At 42.7% G+C, this 26,758-nt stretch overlaps 2 protein-coding genes, 1 long non-coding RNA gene and 1 other non-coding gene across 5 annotated transcripts in view; 1 reads left to right on the top strand and 3 right to left on the bottom strand.

The window, feature by feature from the left end:
* Positions 1-1,141: 1,141 nt before the first annotated feature.
* On the top strand, positions 1,142-2,604 carry LOC112072835 (trypsin-3). Its single transcript, XM_024140233.1, has 5 exons — positions 1,142-1,249; positions 1,411-1,573; positions 1,693-1,946; positions 2,084-2,220; positions 2,363-2,604. The coding sequence occupies exons 1-5, from the start codon at positions 1,210-1,212 to the stop codon at positions 2,510-2,512; spliced, it is 744 nt and encodes a 247-aa protein (XP_023996001.1). The 5' UTR covers positions 1,142-1,209; the 3' UTR covers positions 2,513-2,604.
* A 744-nt stretch (positions 2,605-3,348) lies between these two features.
* LOC112072844 (zinc finger protein 135-like) lies at positions 3,349-10,188 on the bottom strand. The gene is made up of 3 exons (XM_024140243.2): positions 9,073-10,188; positions 8,540-8,809; positions 3,349-8,275 (listed from the first exon to the last, which is right to left on the bottom strand). The coding sequence occupies exons 1-3, from the start codon at positions 9,590-9,592 to the stop codon at positions 8,013-8,015; spliced, it is 1,053 nt and encodes a 350-aa protein (XP_023996011.1). The 5' UTR covers positions 9,593-10,188; the 3' UTR covers positions 3,349-8,012.
* A 4,119-nt stretch (positions 10,189-14,307) lies between these two features.
* Positions 14,308-15,797, bottom strand: LOC112072838 (uncharacterized). The gene is made up of 3 exons (XR_002894398.2): positions 15,543-15,797; positions 15,059-15,235; positions 14,308-14,892 (listed from the first exon to the last, which is right to left on the bottom strand). It is a non-coding gene; the product is annotated as an uncharacterized lncRNA (long non-coding RNA).
* A 444-nt stretch (positions 15,798-16,241) lies between these two features.
* The window catches only part of LOC112072836 (uncharacterized), a 15,514-nt gene continuing 4,997 nt past the window's right edge, over positions 16,242-26,758 (bottom strand). The window contains exons 3-6 of one of the 2 annotated variants that reach the window (XR_011476345.1): positions 22,105-22,225; positions 21,552-21,727; positions 21,260-21,408; positions 16,242-21,041 (exon numbers count right to left, since the gene is read on the bottom strand). This is a non-coding gene — a transcript (uncharacterized protein). The remainder of the gene's footprint in view (positions 21,042-21,259; positions 21,409-21,551; positions 21,728-22,104; positions 22,226-26,758) is intronic. The other variant, XR_011476346.1, reaches the window with a different exon arrangement.

The following is a 26,758-nucleotide window of genomic DNA, read 5'->3' on the forward strand; positions in this document are numbered from 1 at the left end:
CTGGTGAGCCAAATGGTGCCTCTATCGACTCTACTGAGGACTGTGCTGAGGTTAACACCTTCAATGACCAAAAGAAAAACTGGAATGATCTCAGGTGTCGTGAACGGCGGCACTGGATTTGCGAGAAATTGGCTGATCAGTAGCTCAACCTGGTACATGCCTCAGATAAACACGCACAAACACACCTACAGGTCACACACCACCTGTAAGACCAAAACAATTCCCCATGACATCATCTCATTGAGCAAACAGTACCAACTGTTCTTGTCCAGACTAAACATCTATTCTATGTGTTAACATTGTACCAAACATATCAACTTTGTTATGTTTATTTTTGTCATATCTGCCATTTTTTTCCTGTAATATACCAAGAAAAATTCCTAATGTATAATAGAGCATTATATTATTCTATTTCATTTAAATACATTCTAGTGACAATCTAAAAAATTATTTCCTGTCCCTGAATATTGAAAAAGAAAGCCTTTCATGAATTTATATGCAATCAAATACATTCTGAAAATGTACAAATGATGAGTGACATTCTGCTGTATTTCTAACACCATCTATGATACTGTACAGCATCTATAGGTATTTCTGAGGTCAATAAAACATGATATCACTAGATTACAACAATTAGATATCATGATCATATGATGAATGTTGTTATACAATCCATGTTGTTATACTGTTTGTTTTATAGCTATTTTTATATCAAAGAAACAGGATCAGTAACAAACAGCCTATATTGATAAATTAAGCCGAGGAACCCTTAGAGACACTCTCCTTTCTGACCAATACTCGAAACCAGTTGCAAAATGCTAGGCTTACTTCAAATGCAAGGTCATAAAACTCCCCCTTGTGGCCTCATAGTGAATCTATTTTGGAGAAAGTATGTGACACAAAACCAAGCACTGTGTATGAATACACATTTCTATATTCCTTCAATGAGTCAAAAAATGGGGCAAATGTCTATTCATTTTAACAGTATAGGAATTTACGTAGGGATGTAAGGTAATGCCGTTAAGCACACATCCTCAGTTGAGGAGCCTCGTTAGCCATATGTCCGTTCACACGCAAGTTACTGTTTGACAGGTACCAATGGAAATGTATACATGTATGCCCTTGAGACTGACCAATGGCAGAGGACAGAGTGGGTTTATAAGAGGGCTCTGACAGTGGCTCAGTACCGAGGCAAAAACGGACACAACCATGAAGGTCATTATTCTTCTCGCTCTGTTCACTGTGGCATGTGAGTACCGGTTTATTCAACAGGAAATAATATGTGGGCCAAAAGATTGGAGACTGCATGAAAATACAACTCTGGATGAAGCTATAACTATACACTGCTTGAAACGTTTGGTACATTTGACCTTTTTCTTTACAACGATTTCTCCTTTACATCCCACTCAGTCGCTGCCCCCATTGACGATGAGGATGACAAGATTGTTGGAGGGTATGAGTGCAGAAAGAACTCTGCATCCTACCAGGCATCACTGCAGTCTGGGTACCACTTCTGTGGTGGCTCCCTGATCTCCAGCACATGGGTGGTGTCTGCTGCTCACTGCTACAAGTCGTAAGTGACTGGTGAAACGTTCTTCAAAAACATTTACCAAAGCCATCTACAGTATGTTCGACATGAAACTGTATTTGTCTGAGTACATCTGATTAACCCTCCCCTCACTCTCTCCCCAGCCGCATCCAGGTGCGTCTGGGTGAGCACAACATTGCCGTCAACGAGGGCACTGAGCAGTTCATCGACTCAGTGAAGGTCATCATGCACCCCAGTTACAACAGCCGCAACCTGGACAACGACATCATGCTGATCAAGCTGAGCAAGCCRGCCTCCCTGAACAGCTATGTGAGCACTGTGGCTCTGCCCTCCAGCTGTGCCAGCTCTGGCACTCGCTGTCTGGTCTCTGGCTGGGGCAACCTATCCGGCAGCAGCAGTGAGTAGCATTAACAATATGCCCACAAAGACTTTTGGTATTCATTGTTTCTCAAACTGATGATAAATTATATCACTGACCACTCAGAACCAAAGACAGAATGACTGAGAGACTAATCCTCTTCTGCCCGTCTCTAGGCAACTACCCCGACACTCTGAGGTGCCTGGATCTCCCCATCCTGAGCAGCAGCAGCTGCAACAGCGCCTATCCTGGACAGATCACCTCCAACATGTTCTGTGCTGGCTTCATGGAGGGAGGCAAGGACTCTTGCCAGGTAAGCAGAGTTGAAGCACTTCCACTGAATTAATGAAAATACGATTCCAGAATTTCCAAAAACCATCCTTCAACCTAGATTGACTGATACCCTGAAACAAATCTGCTCACCTTTCATTTCTGTCTCCCCATCGCTCTATTAGGGAGACTCCGGTGGCCCCGTGGTGTGCAATGGTCAGCTGCAGGGTGTTGTGTCCTGGGGTTACGGCTGTGCCCAGAAGAACAAGCCTGGTGTCTACACCAAGGTCTGCAACTACAAATCCTGGATCAGCAGCACCATGTCCTCCAACTAATTGATCTAGACTGGAGGAGACATCTTCTCTAAGACAGAAATCCATGATAACAACAACTGTCATGAGAAAATAAATTATATTTTACTTTTAAACACTGTCTTCGGTTATTTTTTCACTAACTGGTTGGATTCTGCATGTTCTACAGGAACATACACTATATATGCAAAAGTATGTGGACACCCCTTCAAATTAGTGGATTTGGGCTATTTCAGCCACGCCCGTTGCCGAGAGGTGTATAAAATCGAGCACACAGCCATGCAATCTCCATAGACAAACATTGGCAGTAGAATGGCCTTGCTGAAGAGCACAGTGACTTTTAAGGTGGCACCGTCATAGGATGCCACCTTTCCAACAAGGCAGTTCATCAAATTTCTAGGAGCAACAACCGATCAGCCACGAAGTGGTAGGCCACACAAGCTCGGGACAGCCGAGTGCTGAAGTGCGTAGTGTGTAACAATTGTCTGTCCTCGGTTGCAACTAGGGCTGTGGGGTTCATGAAATTGTGATTCTCAAGCAAATATCTGTCGGTCTCACAGTAATTGACCGTTAATCAACATAAATACATTGAGCATCTCCTGGCTTCCACACATGGCCTACAAGCCACTGATGCAGACCTTTGGAACATCTACATTTTAAAAAGTCTAATAAATCCATTTAATATATTCTACACCATCATAATAAATCCATTATTTATTTTAGACAGGTATAAAGAAACATGATATGAAGAAAATGTAGTCTATTTCAGAAGAACAGAATAGCATTTTTCTTATGTTAGGCCCTGATCTGGCTGTGGGCTACACTAGTTCATTTAGCAGACAAGATTTGCTTAGAATTCCGTAGCATTATTTATAGTATGAAGAATACAATTGGACATAGCTGAATAAAATAGAAAATATATTTTCTCCAAACAATGAGGGAGTGCGCACATGCAGCTATTCTGTGTTGAGCGGTTAACAAAGAAACAGGTACTCCTATATGCTTAATTTAAAGTTATATAAATAACTTTAGTTGTGATACAAATGTTGGGCTATATATTTAGATTTTAACATATTCTAAGGCTGCGTGATGCAACTCTAATGATGATTTGAAAAAAGTTGCACGAAAGGCATGAGCTCTGCTTTGTTTTTTGCGTAGGCTATACACACTTCATCAGTCTCTGATTCACAATTTGAAGAGCCTTGAATTTCCCGGCTGCATCCCCTTTGTATGGCCGTAATGCCCTCTAAAAAATCCATGCCTTTTGCGGCCAGTGACTGTTGTTCCCTTGGGCTGAATACAATAATTATAATTCCCTTCCCCGGCTGCGTGCCGAAGCACCTCTCACTCACATGGCTCGCAGTCACGTGATTGGGTCTTTGTCACATGCTACAAGTGAAGACAAAAACAATTGCACACATCCTTATCCAATTCCGAGGCGTATATTGAAGATATTGGAAGAACTGTCCACATTTACTTTTCGTCAGCCAWCAAGATGAGTAGGCCTAACGAACTACTATCCGCCATAGTACAAAAGTTGACCTATTCTATTCTGTGCGAGAAATAAATATTCCAAACAGTCTGGGACAGTTGTGGGATGCGATAGATCTCAAATTAATACAACCACTAGCATAAAAAAAACTGTTTCAAGCAAAGAGCCTGACGAAACAGATTAGAACATTTAGCTTAAAAAGGTTGATAAATTGTTAGGCTATTCTTCACATTATAAGCCCAGCAATGAGCAAACGGCAAAAGGCAATAAGCACAAATGTTCCATTAGCAGGAAAACACCATTCTCAAAAGTGACCACAAATGAAAATATGCATTTAATGCTTTTATTATGAAGGTGCATTTTTTTATGGTGAAAATTACCTTCCCCAAACTTGAAACTCACGCGCTGCATATGTATGCCAGTTAGGCTCTACACCTGTAGTAAAGCGGATTAATGTGCTTCATTTTAAGAAGTTACTTGGCCACTTTAGTTGTGATACAAACCTTATCAAAGCATATAGGCCAGGCTACATGAGGTGTGCAGCTATGATTTGAAAAAGTTGCAAAATAAGCATGCGCTGTTTGCGTTAAAATGGGCATCATTAAGTGATAGGCTGATATTGTCACCAATCACACTATTCTTGATTTAATCTTGTCTTTACATACAGTGCCTTCGGAAAGTATTCAGACCCCTTGACTTTTTCCACATTTTGTTAAGTTACAGCCTTATTCTAAAAATGATTAAATATTTTTTTCCCTCATCCACACACAATACCCCATAATGACAAAGCAAAAACAGGTTTTTAGAAATGTTTGCTAATTTATACAAAATAAAAAAACTGAAATATCACATTGACATAAGTATTCCGACCCTTTACTCAGTACTTTGTTGAAGCACCTTTGGCAGCGATTACAGCATTGAGTCTTCTTGGGTATGATGCTACAAAAGCTTGGCACACCTGTATTTGGGGAGTTTCTCCCATTCTTCTCTGCAGATCCTCTTAAGCTCTGTCAGGTTGGATGGGTAGGGTTGCGGCACAGCTATTTTCAGGTCTCTCCAAAGATGTTTGATCGGGTTCAAGTCCGGGCTCTGGCTGGGCCACTCAAGGACATTCAGAGACTTGACCCGAAGCCACTCCTGTGTTGTCTTGCCTGTGTGCTTAGGGTCGTTGTCCTGTTGGAAGGTGAACCTTTGCCCCAGTCTGAGGTCCTGAGCGCTCTGGAGCAGGTTTTCATCAAGGATCTCCCTGTACTTTGCTCCGTTCATCTTTGCCTCGATCCTGACTAGTCTCCCAGTCCCTGCCACTGAAAAACATCCCCACAGCATGATGCAGCCACCACCATGCTTCACAGTAGGGATGGTGCCAGGTTTCCTCCAGACGTGACGCTCGGCATTCATACCAAAGAGCTCAATCTTGGTTTCATCAGACCAGAGAATCTTGTTTCTCATGGTCTGAGAGTCTTTAGCTGCCTTTTGGCAAACTCCAAGCGGGCTCTCATGTGCATTTTACTGAGGAGTGGCTTCTGTCTGGCCACTCTACCATAAAGGCCTGATTGGTGGAGTGCTGCAGAGATGGTTGTCCTTCTGGAAGATTCTCCCATCTCCACAGAGGAACTCTACAGCTCTGTCAGAGTGACCATCAGGTTCTTGGTCACCTCCCTGACCAAGGCCATTCTCCCCCGATTGCTCAGTTTGGCCAGGTGGCCAGCTTTAGGAAGTCTTGGTGGTTCCAAACATCTTCCTTTTAAGAATAATGGAGGCCACTGTGTTCTTGGGGACCTTCAATGCTGCAGACATTTTTTGGTACCCTTCCCCATGTCTGTGCCTCGACACAAACCTGTCTCAATTCCTTCGACCTCATGTCTTGGTTTTTGCTCTGACATGCACTGTCAACTGTGGGACATTATAAAGACAGGTGTGTGCCTTTCAAAAGCATGTCCAATCAACTGAATTTACCACAGGTGGATTCCAAACAAGTTGTAGAAACATCTCAAGGATGATCAATGGAAACAGGATGCACTCAAGCTCAATTTCGAATGTCATAGCAAAGGGTCTGAATACTTATGTAAATAAGTATTTTTATATTTTGCAAAAACTCTAAAAACCTGTTTTCACTTTGTCATTTTGGGGTATTCTGTGTAGATTGCTGAGGAGCATTTTTAAAAATCCATTTTAGAATAAGGCTGTAATGTTACAAAATGTGGAAAAAGTCAAGGGGTCTGAATACTTTCCTGTATACTAAATAACATATGTGTGAAATGTATTTTAAATTATAATACACCATTATCATGCAACTGTCTCGAAACAGGGTTTGCAGAAAAAAATACATGTAATCTATGCACTTAAATAGTGAATGGAGGACGCTTTTCTCGTGGTTCATTTTCATTCCAGCCAGATAGGCTATACTCCTGTTTTAAAGATAAGCAATGTGCTTAATATTAGGAAAGTTGAGAAATAGTTAGTAGACCTAGCCTATTGAAAGCTGATGGGATCCTCCTCTTTTTAATAGAGGCCATCATTCTGTTTTCTCAATTGCATAGCCTATAGAAATGTTGCACAACATGAGCTCATGGGCTCTCATTAAGTGTTTGATTAGATTTTTGATTACATTTGCATTAATGTCAGAGTGATAGGTCAATAGAGTGCCAGGCAGTTAGCAAGTTTGGTATGCTACTAATGACCATCAGCATCAGAGCTTGGAGAAGCCTAATTACCGTGACTAAATGGTCACGTGGAATTTGACTGCCCTCATGACACGTGACCTCCAGTGTGCCGGTAAAACACTACCGAGTTCCAAACTGCCTCTGGAAGCAACGTCAGCACAAGAACTGTTCATTGAGAGCTTCATGACATGGGTTTCCATGGCCGAGCAGCCTAAGATCACCATGTACAATGCCAAGCTTCAGTTGGAGAGGTGTAAAGCTTGCCGCCATTGGATTTGGAGCAGTGGAAACCCGTTCTCTGGAGTGATGAGTCACGCTTCACCATCTGGCAGTCCGATGAATGAATCTGGGTTTGGCGGATGCCAGGAGAACGCTACCTGCCCCAATGCATAGTGCCATAGGTAAAGTTTGGTGGAGGAGGAATAATGGTTGTTCATGGTTTGTGCTAAGCCCCTTAGTTCAAGTGAAGGGAAATACTACAGCATACAATGACATTCTTGACGATTCAGTTCCTCCGTTTTGACACGGTGCTTTTCAAGTTGTTAGGGCCGGGACGATACCAGTATCGTGACAAGGAAACTGCTGGAGGTCATTTTGCAGGGCTCTGGTAGTGCTCCTCCTTGCACAAAGGCGGAGGTAGCGGTCCTGCTGCTGGGTTGTTGCCCTCCTACGGCCTCCTCCACGTCTCCTGATTTACTGGCCTGTCTCCTGGTAGCACCTCCATGCTCTGGACACTACGCTGACAGACACAGCAAACCTTCTTGCCACAGCTCGCATTGATGTGCCATCCTGGATGAGCTGCACTACCTGAGCCACTTGTGTGGGTTGTAGACTCCGTCTCATGCTACCACTGATGAGAGCACCGCCAGCATTCAAAAGTGACCAAGACATTTACATTTACATTTACATTTAAGTCATTTAGCAGACGCTCATATCCAGAGCGACTTACAAATTGGAACGTTCATACATATTCATCCTGGTCCCCCCGTGGGAATTGAACCCACAACCCTGGCGTTGCAAGCGCCATGCTCTACCAACTGAGCCACACGGGACATCAGCCAGGAAGCATAGGAACTGAGAAGTGGTCTGTGGTCACCACCCTGCAGAACCACTCCTTTATTGGGGTGTCTTGCTAATTGCCTATAATTTCCACCTTTTGTCTATTCCATTTGCACAACAGCATGTGAAATTTATTGTCAATCAGTGTTGCTTCCTAAGTGGACAGTTTGATTTCACAGAAGTGTGATGACTTGGAGTTACATTGTGTTGTTTAAGTGTTCCCTTTATTTTTTTGAGCAGTGTATATATCACTCCAACTTGCCTCTTGTCCTCTTCATCTTGGTATCTATGCTCCCAGAACCATCCTCTCTCAGCTGGCGTGTGCCTCGGTGCAGTGTTTGGTCAGGGTGCTTTCCTGTATGAATCTCTCTCCACAGGAMGAGCAGCGATAGGGTCGTAGTTGACCCCTGGCAGGTCTAGAAGTCAGGTAGGCATTCCCTGGTGAAGTAGGTGTCGACAGGGATGGGGGGTGCTTGGCCGTCATGTGACGTTCCCAGCTTCGAGGGTCATTGAAGATGATATGACAGTGCTCACAGCTCGTTGGACCAGCTCTGTTTTTTTCACTGTCCATACCTGAAATACCAAGCCGACACGATGAAAGATCTGTTGATGTGTCCTTGAGCAAGACAGTTAACCCTTATTTGCTCCAGGGGCGCTGTACTACTATGGCTGACCATATAAAAAAACATTTCACTGCACCTATTCGGTGTGTGACAATAGAAACATTGTAATTTTTTTTAAATAAATCACAAAAAAATGTATAATTATAAAACGTGAAAACTGAAAGAAATAATAAGTACATAGACTGTATTAAAAACATTCAAAAATTCTATATACCCTCAGCCTCTCCTCCGTCTGTGCTTTCTTGGACAGAGTCTTCTGGTCCAGTGGGGGGCAGACTCCACTTGCTGTGGGTGCGTTGGTGAGCTGAMAGCAGYCYGGAGGAGGGGAARGTACYGTCGCAYACACAGCAGGCAAACACTGTGCGACCTCTGAGATGTCTCTCATACTCTACTGGGTGCTTGAAGCGTAAATGCCTCTCTTCTGTCTCTGCATCCTGAAAGGTCATGAAACACTGTTGGCACTGAGTAGACTGGGGAGGCTGGGCTACAGGAAGAGAAAGCAATTAGACAGGGTCAGGAGAATCAGTGGATACACAAGTGATGTGGTAATTTGCTGCAAAGAGGAAAGATTGTCAAATACAGGTAAAAACTGATTCATTGAAAAGAGAAAATAACAAGATGCATATCATATCTAGAACAGAATAATCGGATTCAAGACACAAGTTCACAGAATTCCAAGTACCTTGCAAATGAGAGGTGAATCCATAGCCTAAACAAGAGGAAATATTAATAAAGAACCAGCCTTACCTGAAACTCTAGTTGAATCATTAGAGATTACTGCAGTGCTTCCCTCCTCTTCCTCTCTCACTGCCCTGTCCTCATCTTTCCAATTCCTCTCCTCTCCGTGCTGTCTCTCCCGGTGTTTTCTGAGTGCCGTCAGGTTTCGGAAGCTCTGGCTGCAGTCATGGCACTGCTGTCGTTCAGCCACAGTCCTGCGGCGGCAGTAGTGTGAGCGCTTGTGGGAGACCAGCTTGCGCAGGCTCTTGAGCGTCCGTCCACAGACCCCACAGACGTACTGGGACTGGCCCATGTGACTGCGCTTGTGCATGATGAAGGCTGTGGGGCGGAGGAAGCGGTCGCAACACACTGGGCACTGGAACTCCAGTTTGACCTTGTGGCCGTGGGCGACCCCGTCCTCCCCCGCGCCGCGATGCCAGTACAAGTGTCCCGTTAGCTGCCAGGAGGAACTGAAGCAGCGCTGACACAGTCTGCAGCACCAACTGGAGTCTGACCCAGAGCAACACAGTCTCACATTCAATTCGCGCATATATGTACAAAATGTATTTCAGCAGATTTCGTGCGTTTTTGTGCATTTTTGGGGTGGTTCAATTCGTTTGAAAATACACGAATTTCTGTGCTACTTAATTCGTGCGAAAAGACACGAATTTAACCAGTAGGCGACACACAAGCCGTTGCAACAACCATGTAGATAATTTGTATTTCATTTTTGTTCTTCTTAATGGCTAATTCAACGTCATGAATATACAGAAATGTTGTCTTTGTTTAACCATGTTTTAAAATGTGTCGTTGTATGCCTATATGTACTGTTTTAGACTTGCTGAACAGAATTTTTGAGAAAAGACGCACATTTACGGGCGACCTAATTCGTGGGAAATATTGTTTTATTAATGCCAATGCTGTTTTCTGTGCTTAATTTCGCTTAATACTTTGGATACTGCTGCACTTGTAATCAGAACGCCTTTTTGTCATGTAGGCAACCATACACGATTTTCTTCATAACCCATTTCATATTTCGTGGAGCCTAAATTACACAATTTTCTTCATAATGCATGTATTACATGTTAATGTAAAATAATGAATTATGTTGGCTTACACTTATGGCCTTAAGGGAACATTTTAGCACTCGCCATATGGTTAGTGAGAAACGCCACATTGCACAATGTAGGTCCTTACTAGACGTTCTGGCCAACGTTTCTAAATTCGCGGACGGCGGTGGGTGTGCGCTGGGGGAGAGATCTTCAGGAAGTCATCAACAGATCTCGGTCGGATTTCGGTTCCGTTTTATAGAAATAACATTTTGGTCATTTTTCCTGCAGTCTCGAATTCCCGACTCAGAGGGATAAGTAAATTATAATTTGGCAAGAATGGACATAAGCGAGATTGCAAAATGCATGGTGGCCTTTTCTCTAACGGAAAATATTTCGAGAGTAATGGACAGTTGGCCCCGAACAAGATGGCGTCGAGGCCTCAACGCTTGGTTGAGTTAGTGGCCATTTTTTGGGATAAAGGTCAAAACGCAAAGTAGGTGTGCTAATTTGACCGCTTCACGTTCAAAGTACATAAGATACGGGTGTCAGGAAAAAAAGAACCAGCCATTTATTATCGTATTTAAGAGAAATCGTACATTGGTGAAGGAGAAGTTGGTCAGTTGTTCACGAGAAAAAGGGTTTAAAAGAAAATTAGATCATGCAAGTGTGTTGCAGACGATGCATTTTTTAGAGGTGGTCTCGAGCTCTGCATGCAATCGCAGTGCTAGATGCCGATCACCAGAGTCTCTGTTCGCGCGGCTCTGCCGCAGCGGCCGGGACCGGGAGGTCCGTTGTCCTAGCGTCGTCCGGGTTATGGGAGGGTTTGGCCGGTAGGGATATCCTTGTCTCATCGCGCTCCAGCGACTCCTGGTGGCGGGCCGGGGGCAGTGCGGCTAGCCAAGGGGGCCATGTGCACGGTGTTTCCTCGACAATTGTTGGCGGCTGGCTTCGGGTTGGAGGCGCGCTGTGTTAAGAAGCAGTGGGCTTGGTTGGGTTGTGCTTCGGAGGACGCGTGGCTTTCGACCTTCGTCTCTCTGAGCCATACGGGAGTTGTAGCGATGAGACAAGACTAGTAATTACTAGCGATTGGATACCACGAAGAAAAGGGGATAAAAGGATGGAGTGAAAAAGTACGGTGGCTTAAAGACACACAAAGCTGCAATGGCATTGCCACTTATCTCCAGGCGTGCCGATTAAGCGAGATGCCGCTTGACCGTAGCTTGCTCGGTCTGAGCGCAGCGACAGGAAAGACAGAAGATGACCCTTGACCTCAATTTCATATTTTTGCTTTTGGGAGACAGAGAGAGACTGTTAAAGGTTTCGAAGCACAATTTGACCTGCAGGAACGTTCCTAAGGTCTCCCTGTGCAAGCTAACATTGACCGTGTGGCATTAACCCTTAATCAGTTAAAAGAAGGTGTTTACATCAAAACAGTTTACAATGCATGTCTCCCATAGGAAACATTGCCTGCCCCCTAAATTCAACCTGAAGCTATGTGGGTTATGAATGTTTATGAATGTCTTCAGTGACAATCCATCAGACACATATGAGGTCTACCTGTGTCTATTCTAAGCTTCTGGAGCAACTGGAGTGTAAATCACCCTAAAAGTGTTTGCCATACCCAACCAGCAGTTTTGAGAAATAGTGCATTCAACTGTGTAAATCAGTGAGTTTCTTACGTATAGACTTAACCTAGGGATCTGTAAAAGCATCCCCATCAGGATATGTGATTTACTTATGAGCTTCTCCTGTGCCAACGGGAGTGCATAATATGGGGTTACAAGGTGCTGTTTCGACGGGTTAAAAAAAGTCAATCTTCCAAACTTAATATGTGAATAGGCAACCTCATGAACTGTAAATCAGTCATGTCATCCATAGACTTTCAAGGAAAAATGTACACACCCACAAGAAGGTATGAGTGAAGAACTGAGGGCTTAGAGGCAGACGTGCCTGCCAATAGTTATTTCGTTGTTTGAACTTTTAAAGAAACCGTCAACTAGAGTGTCTGAAACTTTACAAAACCTGTTCTAGAGCTCATCGACTTAGCACGGTGAGTTATGTGGGTCTAGAAGTTCTGCGGACGGATGAAAAAGCCTGGTGATTTGATTTGACTTGCAATTCATTTTGAGCATTACAAATGTGACATTTAAAAAGTCCAGAGTTGCAAGACTAGGTGCATTGAAACCGGCTCGGCCCATAGGGAAACCCCGCATTTCTGTCCGATAGCTCATTCAAAGGACCCGTAACAAAGCATGGAAAAAGTGGAATTTCAGCACCAATTAAGTTTTTGCTCGGACACCGAATGACCGTATCGAGCCAAACTTGGGAGTTCGCGTGTCGCTCACAATAGGGCTAGAACATAATGTGAAACTGGGACCCGCAGCTAGAACATAAACTAGTATATTTGATTTTATGGTAGTTAAATGGAGACGCTGTGATTTGTGGGCTCTCTGGAATATGTGATAGTTGGCTTAAGAGCGAGTTGGAAAAGTGAGTTTGATCAGATGGTATCCAGTTTGGTGTTTGAAAATATCTAATTGGCTGAAATGGACACTGACTTGGCTAGTTGACTTTTGTGCATTTGCATATGTTTCAACAGTGAAAAACATCAAAATGCATCTGAATCACACTACAATGAATCACATAAGCCGTGTCCGAGTTCAACGAGATGCCCCGCTTGACCGTAGCTTGCTCGTCTGAGCGCAGCGACAGTGACAGAAGATGACCTTGACCTCATTTCAAGTCTTTGCTTTTGGGAGACAGAGAGAGAACTGTTAAGGTTTCAAGCACAATTTGACCTCAGGAACGTTCCTAAGGTCTCTGTGCAAGCCTACATTGACCGTGTGGCATTAACCCTTAACAGTTAAAAGAAGGTTGTTTACATCAAAACAGTTTACAATGACATCTCACCCCATAGGAACACATTGCCTGCACCCTAAATTCAACCTGAAGCCTATGTGGGTTATGATGTCTTATGAACCTGTCTTCAATGACAATCCTCAAGCCACTATGAGGTCTACCTGTGTTGATTCTAAGCTTCTGGAGCAACCGGAAGTGATAAAATCACCCTAAAAGTGTTTTCATACCCAACCAGCAGTTTGTGATATATAGTGCATTCAACCCTGTGTAAATCAGTCAGTTCTTAACGTATAGACTTAAAACTCAGGATTCTGTAAAAGCATACCCCGATCAGGATATGTATTTACTTATAGCTTCTGTGCCAACCGGAAGTGCCTTAAATGGGTCATAGGTGCTGTTTCGAAGGTTTAAAAAAGTCAGATCTTTCCAAAACTTTAAATGTGTGAATTCGGTCAACCTCATGAACTGTAATCAGTAATTTCTCTAAACAGATGTCAAAGAAAAGTCTTCTACACACACCAACACACACACACACACACACACACACACACACAACACCCCACACACCGACACTATCACACCTACACACTCAACAACGACCTACATCACAGCAAGGATGGAGTGAAAAAGTATGGTGCTTAAAGACACACAGAGCCTTAAATGCTTTTAGGGGCGATCCAGACTTCCATACCCGCTCTGGGAGCGCTATACTACCGCCCCAAATCAATGGGTGCTGGTCTGAGTGATTTATGGAGGTTTTCAAAAAATATTCTATGTTTTTTCTTCTGGAAAATATTTTATGTTTTTTCTTCTCGAGTCAATGGCCTGAGTGATTTATGGAGGTTTTCATGCACCTGGTATTTTTTGGGGGTTACCAGGCGTCATTTTTCAAAACGGTTGAAATTGCTTTTAGGGGGCATCCAGAGTGTCACATGACCGGATGAGGTAACTATTCTTGTTCTTCTTGTAACTTTCCGGTAGGCTAGAAGCTTTCCGGTGTTTTGCTGTTCGACACAGGTCGACGCAGGTATTGCACTTGATTTATCGTTATCGTAACCGTAGGTGCAGCCAAGTGGAAATACGAAAGCTTTCTAGCTATTTCGCACTGACGGTAATTTGAACACAAGAACGTTTCTAGTGAAAAGGTGCTTACACTCAGAGCCATGTATTTACACTCAGCCACCCTAGCCTTATTACGGGTTAACGTTTTGGTAATTTTGGTTGGCCAACAAAATGTAAGACTACAATGACTGCATACGTTTCCCCAAATGTTATACGAAAAAAAAAAAGTTTTGTTATTGATGGACAATGGCAAGGCTGCCATTGTATTTTCAGTTACATTATGTTCAATAAAAATGGTTTACACGTTTATTTTTTAAGAAACACATGGAACTACAACCGAATAAAACAACATTAACCATCATGCATTGCTTACATTCATTCTATACTGAAAAGTCTGTTCAGAAAAATCGAAAACAGTACATATAGGCATAAAACCACAATGTTTTAATAGGGATTAAAAAAAGACAATATATATATATAACCTCTTATGGTTATATGGTTAAAAAAAGACAAAATATCTATATATTCATAACGTAAAATAAATAAATACAGGCGATCGCGTCTATGGTTGTTGCAACGGCTTGTGTGTCGCCTACTGGTTAAATTCGTGTATTTTCGCACGAATTAAGTAGCACAGAAATTCGTGTATTTTCAAACGAATTGAACCACCCCAAAAATGCACAAAAACGCACGAAATCTGCTGAAATACATTTTGTACATATATGCGCGAATTGAATGTGAGGCTGGGCTGCCCAGAGACATCCTCAGTCTCAACAGCAGACCAGCACCTCTCTTCAGTCTTTCATTTCCTCCTCCTTCTTCCAGGGTGTCTGTTTCCTCAGGGAGTTGGTCGCCTGGAGCTGGAGTTGAAGCGCGACTGTGATTTAGTGGGATAGCAGGAGCGAAGGAAGAAAATGTGTTGAGAATCAAGGTTGAAAATAAGAGACTAATATATTGTATCGTGTTGTAAAATTATCAATACTACAATTCTGTTTCTGTGCAAGTGTTGGCTTGCAGGCTCCTAAACACTTATTTGGACCCACCTGTAGTGCCTTGTTCTAGGCCCTCTTCTTGCTCCTGTTTGATGAGCGTGTCAGATGACAGTGGACCATTGGACATCTGCTCCATATGGTCTTCTTCCTCTTGTTTAACGATGACCATCAGCATGTCACCATCCAATGTCCCTCCTTTACCACATACTGTCTCCATCCTATTGTATTCTTTGAGATTAGTAGGCACATCAATAGGGTATGATCAAAAAGAAATGGCTTGAACATTTGGTCCTTATTATAAACAGTCTGTCAGCTGTAGAACCATACTCTGGTCACCGATCAGACTACTTTTCCAGCATGGTTAAATAACATGTGTGTAATTTCTTCAGTTTATAGCCTTCGCAGTAAAGATAACATATTTTGGTCAAAACAGAACACCTAGTCACAGGCAGGATAACTCGGTGACTAATTGGTGCAAGATTTCATGGATAGAATAGGGCTGTGACCGTCAATAACCTCAAATTCTGTCGCCTACCTTGCTTGCTCCTCAATATTCAATGGATCCTCTGTCCCTTGCGGTTTATTGCAAGGGTGTAAAATATTTCAAAGATACCGGTAAACTACATCTCTTGCTTGCAGTAGAATACACATATTTGCATTAGAACTAAATTGTATGCATCTTTTTCATGTTTGATGTCAACCGGTGCGCATCCGATGATAGGATTGTGAAGGACATTTTTTTCACCCCAATGTTTTGACCGTGGCGTGACTGATTTACTGCCGCCCATTTGGATCACACCCCATTGTCGTCTGTAACCGTAATAAACTATTAGCGGCGCCTCACCATTATAATAACGCTTTGTTACAATTTTACACTATACATAAGGGCGCAAAAAAAGTGGAATTCCTAAATAGTAATTACATTTAGTAACAATTAGCCTCACATGTTCTTAAAATTAAAATGTAGTCCATAACACATCAATCTGAATTCAAAGTTAGTCTTGCAAAATGTTGAACCTTTCATTGACTCCCTAATCATCTGGGGAAAATTAGCTTGTTCTCCACAGTGAGCAAACTACAAAACCATTCAATAGTTCCATGAGAGCAGTGCCTTCAAAAGGGCATTCGACAACAAAATAATTCGAACCAGCAAGTGAATCCCACATGACGTGTCCTGTATGCCTACATATGTACTTGTGCGAGGCTATATGTCTGCAATTAAATAAGCACAACATTAGAAAGGTGGCTTTTATTTTTGTCTGACATTAATAACTGAGTGAAACTAGAAAGTAAAATATACAGTATGTAAACAGCTGTCAGTTCATCAGCAACAGAACAGGAACTGCTTTTCTCAACAAAATAACTTTCTGTAAACATGAGGGAATGTAGGCCTATTAGGTAAAACTACTAGAGTACTGGCAGTGAAAATATAATTTTTTGCATAAGTTACAAATTAACACAACCACAGAATAAATGACTAACATGCAAAACATGAGGTTTATAATTTTCTTTTAAATAAATGGACAGAATTAAAATAGATGTTAATTACTTGTATTGGTAGACTAAATGACATAAATCATCAGTTGAGAATCAGAGTCTGACAGGAAGAGGTTAACAATGACATTAGGAGGTATGACAATGTTCCATGATCAAGCATTGCAATTTACACTCAAACTACCATTGAAAAATAGATTGCAGGCCATGATCTGTCCTCGTCTCAAAACCTGCTAAAATTACTGAAGTGTATAAAAGCACTGACCATCTTTTCAGATTAAGGGACAATAAAATACTGTCAATTTAAAATTGATCATAGTGTAAGTAATTCAAATAACAACCAAAAGTAATCAGCTTCCTTCATGTCCAACAAGCAACCAGAGTAACATCTCCATTCAACAGAATATTCACTCAAACACATCAATACAACAACTTCTTATGTGTTAAAAATGCCACTTTTGTTGGTTGACGTACGAGTCATTTCTAAACTGATAGAGGTAAACCTCTGAGAAAGAGATGGGGGGATAACGTGCCTTTGTGATAGAAAAAGGTTCCTCATTTTCACTTCTTACACCTCTCCCCTGGCATGCTGCAAATAATGCTCATAGAGTTGTGAGACAGCAGGAAACTGAACACCACACTCCGCACAATCCAAACCCCCCATTGTCGCCTTGTCCTCCTTGGATCTAGCAGCACGTTTAGTCGCATTCCCATAAATTCTACTCCGCTTCCTGTTTACATTCCCATCATTTCTGTCAGGGTATGGAATGGTCTCTACCTGTGAGTACAGTGGCGATATAGGGCTTGTGAGCGGCTGGGTGGAGTCATATGACCGGAGGCCTGGTTGGAAACCTGGGTGTTGCATTGGGGGAGGCACAGGTATAAGGGGTGACAGTGAATGTAGTAGGTCTGAATGGTTGGAAAAGTAATGAAGGAGATGTGAACCTCGTGGGTGGTTTGCTTGAAGAGGCGGAGAAGGGTAGTAGGTATGGTGGAGTTCCTGATGGGAGTGTGTTACGCCACTGTTCATGTGAGGGTCAAATCCATTCATGTTGTAAGGTACATCATGTTCATGTGTCGAGGGAGAGTAATCATAGCAGTCGTCCTGTATCCACATACTGTGGTCACCTGGTGAGGAATGGCAAAGCTGATGATTGAAAAGCAAATCTAGTGTCCTGAAGCTGGTGTTACACTCCTCACATTGATAAGGCAGGCACTGCTGCTGGTCAAGTCCTTGGAGGGTTTTGTTTGGTCTCTCATCGATCCACTGGTACTCCGGGTGTTCTCGCAGCATGTGCTGCTTGTAGGGCCCAACGAAGCGGAAACCTTGGCGACACTTTGGACATGAGAACCGTCCTAGTTTCTGTCTGTGGARTCGCTGGTGAAGCCAAAGCTTTTTCCAGCTTTCKAGGGTCTTTCCACAGCAGTCACAGGTGTAGCTCTGACTGTGGGCATGAGTTAGCATGTGGGCTCGGAGTCTCCCTGTGTGTCTGAAAAGTCTTCCACAACGTGGGCATAAGTACTTCCTCGGGTCAGATTTACGATCTAGACTATTCAACTTTGATACAAGGGGGGTGAGATTATTTGTGGGTATAATGCATGTTTGGAAGGGGCGCAGAGTTGTAGCAATAGCTTTATTGGCATGTGTTTGTGAAGACTGATGACCACTTGATTTTTGCTGTGGGGTAGGTTCACAGTTCAGCAATGAGACAGAGGAAGCTGAACTCTGTCCAGGGTTCTGAAATGGTTGACTATCAGCAGCTGCAGGAAATACTAATTGGGTGACTGGTGAATGACTCTTGATTGGTGAATGACTCTTGACACTTGATTGCTGCGATCTTTGCTGATTAGGGGCTCTAGGTTTCCAAATCCTAAATTCAGATGTCATCTTCTCCCCCCTAACTTTGGTGCAATATTGGTGGTGCTCTTCAAATTCTGACATCACACTAAACAGCTGGTCACAGAATAAACAGCGAAAGAGCTTCACACCAGCATGGGTTTTCAGGTGGGTTTTGTACTGACGCCTCTGAACAAATCTCTCTTCGCAGATGTGGCATGTAAAAGATATGAAAGGCTTTTTCCGGCCATCTCTGTCATTACTCTCCCTCAGACCCTTGCAGGGATGTTTTTTTGCAGACGACAACTGAGTGAAACTCTTCCCACACCGTGTGCAGTTGTAAGGCTTAATGGACCAGTGGGTCACCTCATGAATACGAATTGATGAGCGATTACTAAAGGCTTTCCCACATACTTTACAGATATATGGTTTTTCCCCAGTGTGCATACGTATATGAACCTGCAGACCAGACCAAAAGGGAAATACTTTCCCACAAATGTGGCATTTGAGTATCCCCCCCTTACCCCTTTTTCTCCGTTCTTTCAGAGAAACAAGGGGTGTATGAATGGCCTCATTTCTGTTATCCTTCGTTTTACTCCCAGACTCAGAGTCCTGGTTCGGGTTCTGCGAGTGCCACTTGCAATGAGCAAGCAATTCCTTTGAGTTACTGAACTTCATTTTGCAATAAGGACACTTCAGAGGCCGACAGCGCTTGTTATGTTTCTTGATATGACTTTTTAAGTTAGATAGCTGGGCAAAGTCTTGGTCACAATCAATGCACTTAAAAGGCCTTTCGCCTGTATGAGTGCGTAGATGGACGGTATATACAGACACAAAATCAAAATGGCGACCGCAGTACTCACATGTTTTCCCTGTGCCTTTTGGTCTCCCTTTTGGTCTCCCTTTTGGTCTCCCCCTAGCCTTCAGGCCACAACTGCTTGTTGGGTTATATTCAGTTTCATCACCTACACCATCTCTCTCTTCCTTGATTTTTTCCCTTGTGAATACTTCACCTTGTACGACATTTGATTTTAAAAAGGACTCATGCGACATAGTTTCTAATATGTTTACATCAGTGATGATAGGATTTTGGTGACTCTCAGGCAAATCTTTAAATCCTTCATCTGTTGACTTACTTCCATTTGAAAAGCTGTCATTTGTGTTYCCCTCATACTCCCAAGCTAACTCGCCACAGTCCATCTCCTRTCCAACATCACCATTGCCTTCATCGGCCTGCRTTGACATGGTGTCTGGATCTCCCRGTGAGGTCACACMTTGGAGTCTACCTCTAMCATCAATGCACCTTTTCCTCTTRCCTTTTTTGTATTTAGTTTTTCCAAAAACAAACCGGGATCGCTTTCTGGGAGCAGTGCCAGCAGTTTCTCTGCGTTTGTCGACTTTGAGTGGCTTTTTGAACTCAGTGCCATCACAACTAGTATTACAGGGCTCAACCTTCACACTGGTGTCAGTGTGGCATTGAAAAGACATGAGACAATTTGACTGTGCCAGGGAATTAAAATCCCCCAGCTCTATTTCAATATCCTCACACTTCACATTAGAGATCATGTCAGCAGTCCCACCTCTCTGAGAATCAACGCGACTAAGTGACACAGACACATGCCTTGCAATATAATCTAGTGAACGCTCAGTCTCAATCTTCTGATGTTGTGGTGGAATATCCTGGGAATTCACAGATGTAATAGAACATGATTTTCTCTGTGATTTTCTCTGTGCTAATGCAAACTGCCTCACGAGTGTTGTTTTCTTTGGTGGRCGTCCTACTCTGTGTTTAGGCTCAACAGGAGCTTCCTCAGGCTGAGGACCAATGTTTCCTCTCTTTTCCTCTTCAAATAGCATCTCATCAGGTTCCTTTTTAATTGCCATTTTTTCTTCTGTTACATGGGATTGTTGCACTGAAATAGTGTTCATGGTTTTTCCTGGTTGTTTCTTAGTCGACCCCTTTGGTCGTCCCCTTTTCCTTTTTGGTTCCAAGGGTGAGATAGCCACAGGGCTGGATTCAGCTGGTTGATGGTTTTGGGGGGACGAGTCAAGAACAGACACCGCTGTATTGCTTGGTTCACGGTTTAGAGGTATTGCTTTTGTTTCAATAGCTCTGAGAGACGTGTCATCCCTGTTTTCTACACAGTTTGTAGTAAAAGAAATGTCATTCGCTCTGTCAGACATTGTTTCACTCCAATCCTTTGATTCTGCAGTGCTCAGATGAGAAGAACTCTCCTCTGTTTGTAGCACAGTATGCCGCATCTTTGCCTTCTTGTGAGGGCGACCACGTTTCCTAACAACGTCTACCGCTGCTGGCCTTGTTACACCCACCAGCTCTTTTGTGATACAGTTCAATGTTTGCTCACTCCCAGTAAGTGATAAATGCACTTCAGGATTGGCACTTTCACATTGAGTTTTAGCATGACCAGTAGCATGTGAATTAACATGCATTTTCTCCATGTTTGCCTGCATCTTTGTGCTCTTTCTTCTGTGATTAATGCCACCAGAGTTTACCTCTCCGGGATTAGGAAGGACAGCCAAAACAGGGGTACCTGGTAGTGACCGTGTGTCAGAGGGTTCAGCTACCACTTTGTTCTGCTGGCTTCTACTTTCTCTCTGTAGTTGGGGTCTTTGTAAGGGCTCCTTCATAGGTGGCATGTTATGGCAGTTGTCTACCTCCTTGCTGATCTTCTCTTCAGATGGCTGTAAAAAAAATGAATATATATATATAAAAAAAAAGAAGGATATAACACGTTAATGGTTTCCTTTTGCGCCGGTCTTAGTTTTCATAATCAAATATAGAGAAACAGACAAACGCAGCACATATCGCACAAATATATGGGTATATTGTATCAGATACACAGTTCAGGACATGAAAATACTCTGAGGGGGACACATTAGAACAGTAGCGTCTCCATTACCAGTATCAGCAGTTACCGGTTTCTCGTTAGTCAGGGCAGACAAAGGTTCAGGAAGGTTGCTATGGGCAGCAGATAAGGCTGACTGTTTCCTCATCATTGACTCCTCTACTGAAGGAAATTGTACTTCCCATGTCAGTCAGTCTCTTGCTCTGTGTTTTCACATAGGGAAGAGGTGAATTCTCATTAAAACTAGATTCAGGGTGGAGTTTTTCTAGCCTCTGTGATACTAGTAACAAGATGCTACTATTTCCAACATACATGAGTGACTTTCTTATGCTATTTTAATACTTACTGTCTTTACTTTTAGGCAGGCTCTCTGGCAGGACTGATGAGGAAAATGTAAATGTTCAACGTAGATCCTCCAATAGCAGCCCAGGCAAAAAACGATCATCCAGCTTTTGTTCAAACCACGCGTCTCCTCTTCCACCACAATCTAGCCAGGGAACCCCCACTACCGTCTCCAGGTAACTTAACAAAAGAAACAGCGCTTTGAGCCACGTGATTCTACATCATAACATCGAAAACTGTCTTGGTTTATCGAACAGTCATTTTATATTTTGAGTTAACTTCCCCTTTGCACGCAGAAATGTTAGTCAGTCTTTCTGGGGCCCCTGGCAACAATGGCCAAGAAAACCCCTTCTATAGATTGGACAAGACAGGGATGGGGCTGTGCTACTGACTTGAAATCATAAAATAAACAATGTAACAACCATACCACTGGTATCACTACATTTTGCATCTGTATTTTTCACACCAGATTTAGCAGCCTGTGCAACATTTTATCCCCATGCTGTCATTCAAATTGTCTCACCAAAAAACAGCCCACATGCATCTCACATACTCACACACTGATGTAGTGTTGTTCTGTTGGGTTTGAATGTTCCAACTTGTGTCTTCCATGCCTTGAATCAAATTGATAGGTTGTAGGCACCACAACCCATAGAGGCTGTCTGACATCCAGATGATCTAATCAAAGTGAAAAGAACAAGCTACAGGAATTCCCAAATCAAATCTATTCCTCTTGTCACTGTAGGCAGCTAGCTACAGTGCCTTCAGAAAGTATTTATACCCCTTGACTTTAACATTTTGTTCTATTACAGCCGGAATTCAAAATATATATTTTTCTCACCCTTCTACACACAATAGCCCATAATGACAAAGTGAAAACATGTTAATTGAAAATGTTTTCACATTTATTGAAAATGAAATATTGAAATATCTAATAATTTACTTAAGTATTCACACGCCTGAGTCAATACATATTAGAATCACATTTGGATGCGATTACAGCTGTGAGTCTTTCTGGGTAAGTCTNCTAATAATTTACTTAAGTATTCACACGCCTGAGTCAATACATATTAGAATCACATTTGGATGCGATTACAGCTGTGAGTCTTTCTGGGTAAGTCTCTGAGACATGTGACAAACTCATTTTATGGAGGGCCAAGCGTCTGCAGGTTCACACTCTTTCCTTGATTGATGAATTAAGGTCACCGATTTGTAAGGAGCTCCCCTCACCTGGATATCTAGGTCTTAATTGAAAGTAAAAAACTAAAACCAGCAGGCACTTGGACCGCCATGTGAATGAGCTTGACTCACCTGCTCGAAGAACTTTGCACAGCTGGATTGTACAATATTTACACATTCTTTAAAAAAAATATTCAAGCTCTGACAAGTTGACTGTTGATCATTGTTAGACAGTCATTTAAAAAAGTCTTGCCATAAATGTTGAAGCTGATTTAAGTCAAAACTGTAACTAGGCCACTCAGGAACATTCAATGTCATCTTAGTAAGCAACTCCTGTGTATATTTTGCCTTGTGTTTTAGGTTATTGTCCTGCTGAAAGATTAATTTGTCTCCCAGTGTCTGTTGGAAAGCAGAGTGAACCAGGTTTTCCTCTAGAATTTTGCCTGTGCTTAGCTCTATTCTGTTTATTTTTATTAACAAAAAAATATATAGTCCTTGCCGGTGACAAGCATACACATAACATGATGCAGTTACCGCCATGTTTGAAAATATGAAGAGTGGTACTCTGTGATGCGTTGGATTTGCCCCAAACATAACGCATTGTTCAGGACATAAAGTTAATTTCTTATCCAATTTTTTTGCAGTTTTACTTTAGTGTCTTATTACAAACAAGATGCATGTTTGGAATATATTCTGTACAAGCTTCCTTCTTTTCACTGTCATATATGTTAGTATTGTGGAGTAATTTACAATGTTGATCGATCCTCAGATTTCTCCAATCACAGCCATTATACTCTAACCGTTTTAATGTCACCATTGGCCTCGTGTTGAAATCTCTGAGCAGTTTCCTTCCTCTCTGGCAACTGAGTTAGGAAGAACGCCTGTATCTTTGTAGTGACTAGGTGTATTGATACACCATCCAGTGTAATTTGTTCTGAAAGAACTGCAAAATCTGGACCCCTACAAATCAGCTGGGCTACACAATCTGGACCCTCTCTTTCAAAAATTATCCGCCGCAATTGTTGCAACCCCTATTACTAGCCCGTACAACCTCTTTCGTATCATCTGAGATCCCTAAAGATTGGAAAGGTGCCACGGTCATCCCCCTCTTCAAAGAGGGAGACACTAGACCCAAACTGTTACCGACCTATATATATATCCTAACCTGCTTTCCTAAAGTCATCGAAAGTCAAGTTAAACAGATCATCGACCATTTCGAATCCCCCCCGTACCTTCTCTGCTATGCAATCTGGTTTCCGAGCGGGTCATAGGTGCACCTCAGCCACACTCAAGGTCCTAAACGATATCATAACCGCCATCGATAAAAGACAATACTGTCCAGCAGTCTTCATCGACCTGGCCAAGGCTTTTGACTGTCAATCACCGCATTCTTATCAGCAGACTCAATAGCCTTGGTTTCTCAAATGACTGGCTCGCCTGGTTCACCAACTACTTCTCAGATAGGGTTCAGTGTGTCAAATCAGAGGGCCTGTTGTCCGGACCTCTGGCAGTCTCTATGGAAGTGCCACAGGGTTCAATTCTCGGGACGACTATTTTCTCTGTATACATCAATGATGTCGCTCTTGCTGCTGGTGATTCATTCTTCTTATCCACTCTACGCAGACGACACCATTCTGTATACTTCTGGCCTTTCTTTGGACACTGTTAAGAAAACCTCCAGACAAGCTTCAATGCCATACAACACTCCTTCCGTGGCCTCCAACTGCTCTTAAATGCAATCGCTGCCCGCACCTGCCCGCCCGTCTAGCATCACTACTCTGGACTTCTGACTTAGAATATGTGGACAACTACAAATACCTAGGTGTCTGGTTAGACTGCAAACTCTCTTTCCAGACTCACATTCAGCATCTCCAATCCAAAATTAAATCTAGAATCGGCTTCCTATTCCGCAACAAAGCATCCTTCACCTATAGTGGGGCAAAAAAGTATTTAGTCAGCCACCAATTGTGCAAGTTCTCCCACATAAAAAGATGAGAGAGGCCTGTAATTTTCATCATAGGTACACTTCAACTATGACAGACAAAATGAGAAAAGAAATTCCAGAAAATCACATTGTAGGATTTTTATGAATTTATTTGCAAATTATGGTGGAAAATAAGTATTGGTCACCTACAAACAAGCAAATTCTGGCTCTCACAGACCTGTAACTTCTTCTTTAAGAGGCTCCTCTGTCCTCCACTCGTTACCTGTATTAATGGCACCTGTTTGAACTTGTTATCAGATAAAAGACACCTGTCCACAACCTCAAACAGTCACACTCCAAACTCCACTATGGCCAAGACACCAGAAACAAATTGTAGACCTGCACCAGGCTGGGAAGACTGAATCTTGCAATAGGTAAGCAGCTTGGTTAGAAGATTCAACTGTGGGGAGCAATTATTAGGAAATGGAAGACATACAAGACCACTGATATCTCCCTCGATCTGGGGCTCCACGCAAGATCTCACCCCGTGGGGTCAAAATGATCACAAGAACGGTGAGCAAAAAATCCCAGAACCACACGGGGGACCTAGTGAATGACCTGCAGAGAGCTGGACCAAAGTAAAAGAGCCGACCTACCCTATTTCTATTGCAATATTGGAACACACAGTTAATTACGCCGGCGCCAACAGAAGATTTAAGGAGTCTCGACCGACTCACAATCCTGCCTCAGAGTGATGCTAAGCAACGCCCTAACAATCCTTTCCCTGCTTTAAAGCCATCAATCCACCTGATGTAACTTATTAAGGGAAAACTATGCTAGCGATGTCCAGGTCCATGGAGTACTGAAGTCTCGTCTTTCTAAAAATTCAAATTAGCGAGTACCACAATTCTGGGTGAATATTCACAAACCGATCCAGGAAAAAAATCAAGAAGAGATGGAGGTCAGATAGCGAGATGGTGTGAGAGTGATAAAGCAACGAACACGACTGAAAATTATTCAAGCCCAAACTAAAAGCAGTAATCTTCAATTTAATGAGCAACTCTTGTTTTCAGAGCTGAGACCATAAAAACAACTCCAAACTCGGTCGGATGGTGGTGTGGAAGGACAGAGGACAAAGAATCGCTGAGTTGCATCCAAAGAACACACTACCTACTTGAAGCATGGGGCTGGAAACTATCATGCTTTGGGGGCTGTTTTCTGCTGCACAAAGGCACCAGACGGATGATCCTGTGTAAAGTAAAGAATGAGAATGGGGCCATTGTATCGTGAGATTTTGCATCATGAAACCTACCTTCCATCATGCAAGGGCATTTTGAAGATGAAACGTGCTGGGTACTTTCAAGCGATGACAATGGATCCCAAAACCACACCGCGACAGACCCAAAAGGGTAGAGACCAAAAGGTCACACTAGACAGAAACATTGAGTACTTCTCGTCGCATTTTGATTTTGTGTCTTGTAAATATACCGTCCATCTACGCACTCCAACAGCGGAAGAGGCCTTTTAAGTGCATGATCCGCGGTGCAACGAGTGCCAAAAGGAGTGCTATCGTTAAGAAGCCGTTTCAAGCCCCGAGTCCTGGAGTGCTCACTCTATCTAACCAGTCCTCCAGATAACACTCAAAAGTCCACCCATAGCAAAATCAAGAAACATCATAATTGCAAGGACAAGTTGAAAGTACCGGTGGACCGTGCCCAGCAACGAGTCCCGCAGAAACACTCCATCTCGAATACGTAAAAGATGCGAGCTATCTGCATATGTGAGGACGAGGCCCAAAATGAAGTTCAAGTTACCCAGCAAACAGTGTGTGAAGAAACCTCTCTAAGTAGGAAGTAGACGATCTGTCACAGAGATATATCGGCAATTTTGTCACTCGCTATGAGACCTACTGTCATGCCAGCAAAGGACCTGAAACAGACTATCCTCTGAAGTAAACGTAATGTGAGAAAACTAGTAAAACGTGTAAGTGTTATGTTGAATCCAACAGAAATGAAGCCATTCATACAATAACCCACTTTTTGTTCCTCTGAACCAGAACTAGGTCTTTGACAAAAGTAAATTCATTAAAAATCCGGGTAAGGCTACAA

The sequence above is a fragment of the Salvelinus sp. IW2-2015 genome, unplaced genomic scaffold (genome assembly GCF_002910315.2).
Source record: "Salvelinus sp. IW2-2015 unplaced genomic scaffold, ASM291031v2 Un_scaffold2058, whole genome shotgun sequence".
Lineage (NCBI taxonomy): Eukaryota > Metazoa > Chordata > Actinopteri > Salmoniformes > Salmonidae > Salvelinus > Salvelinus sp. IW2-2015.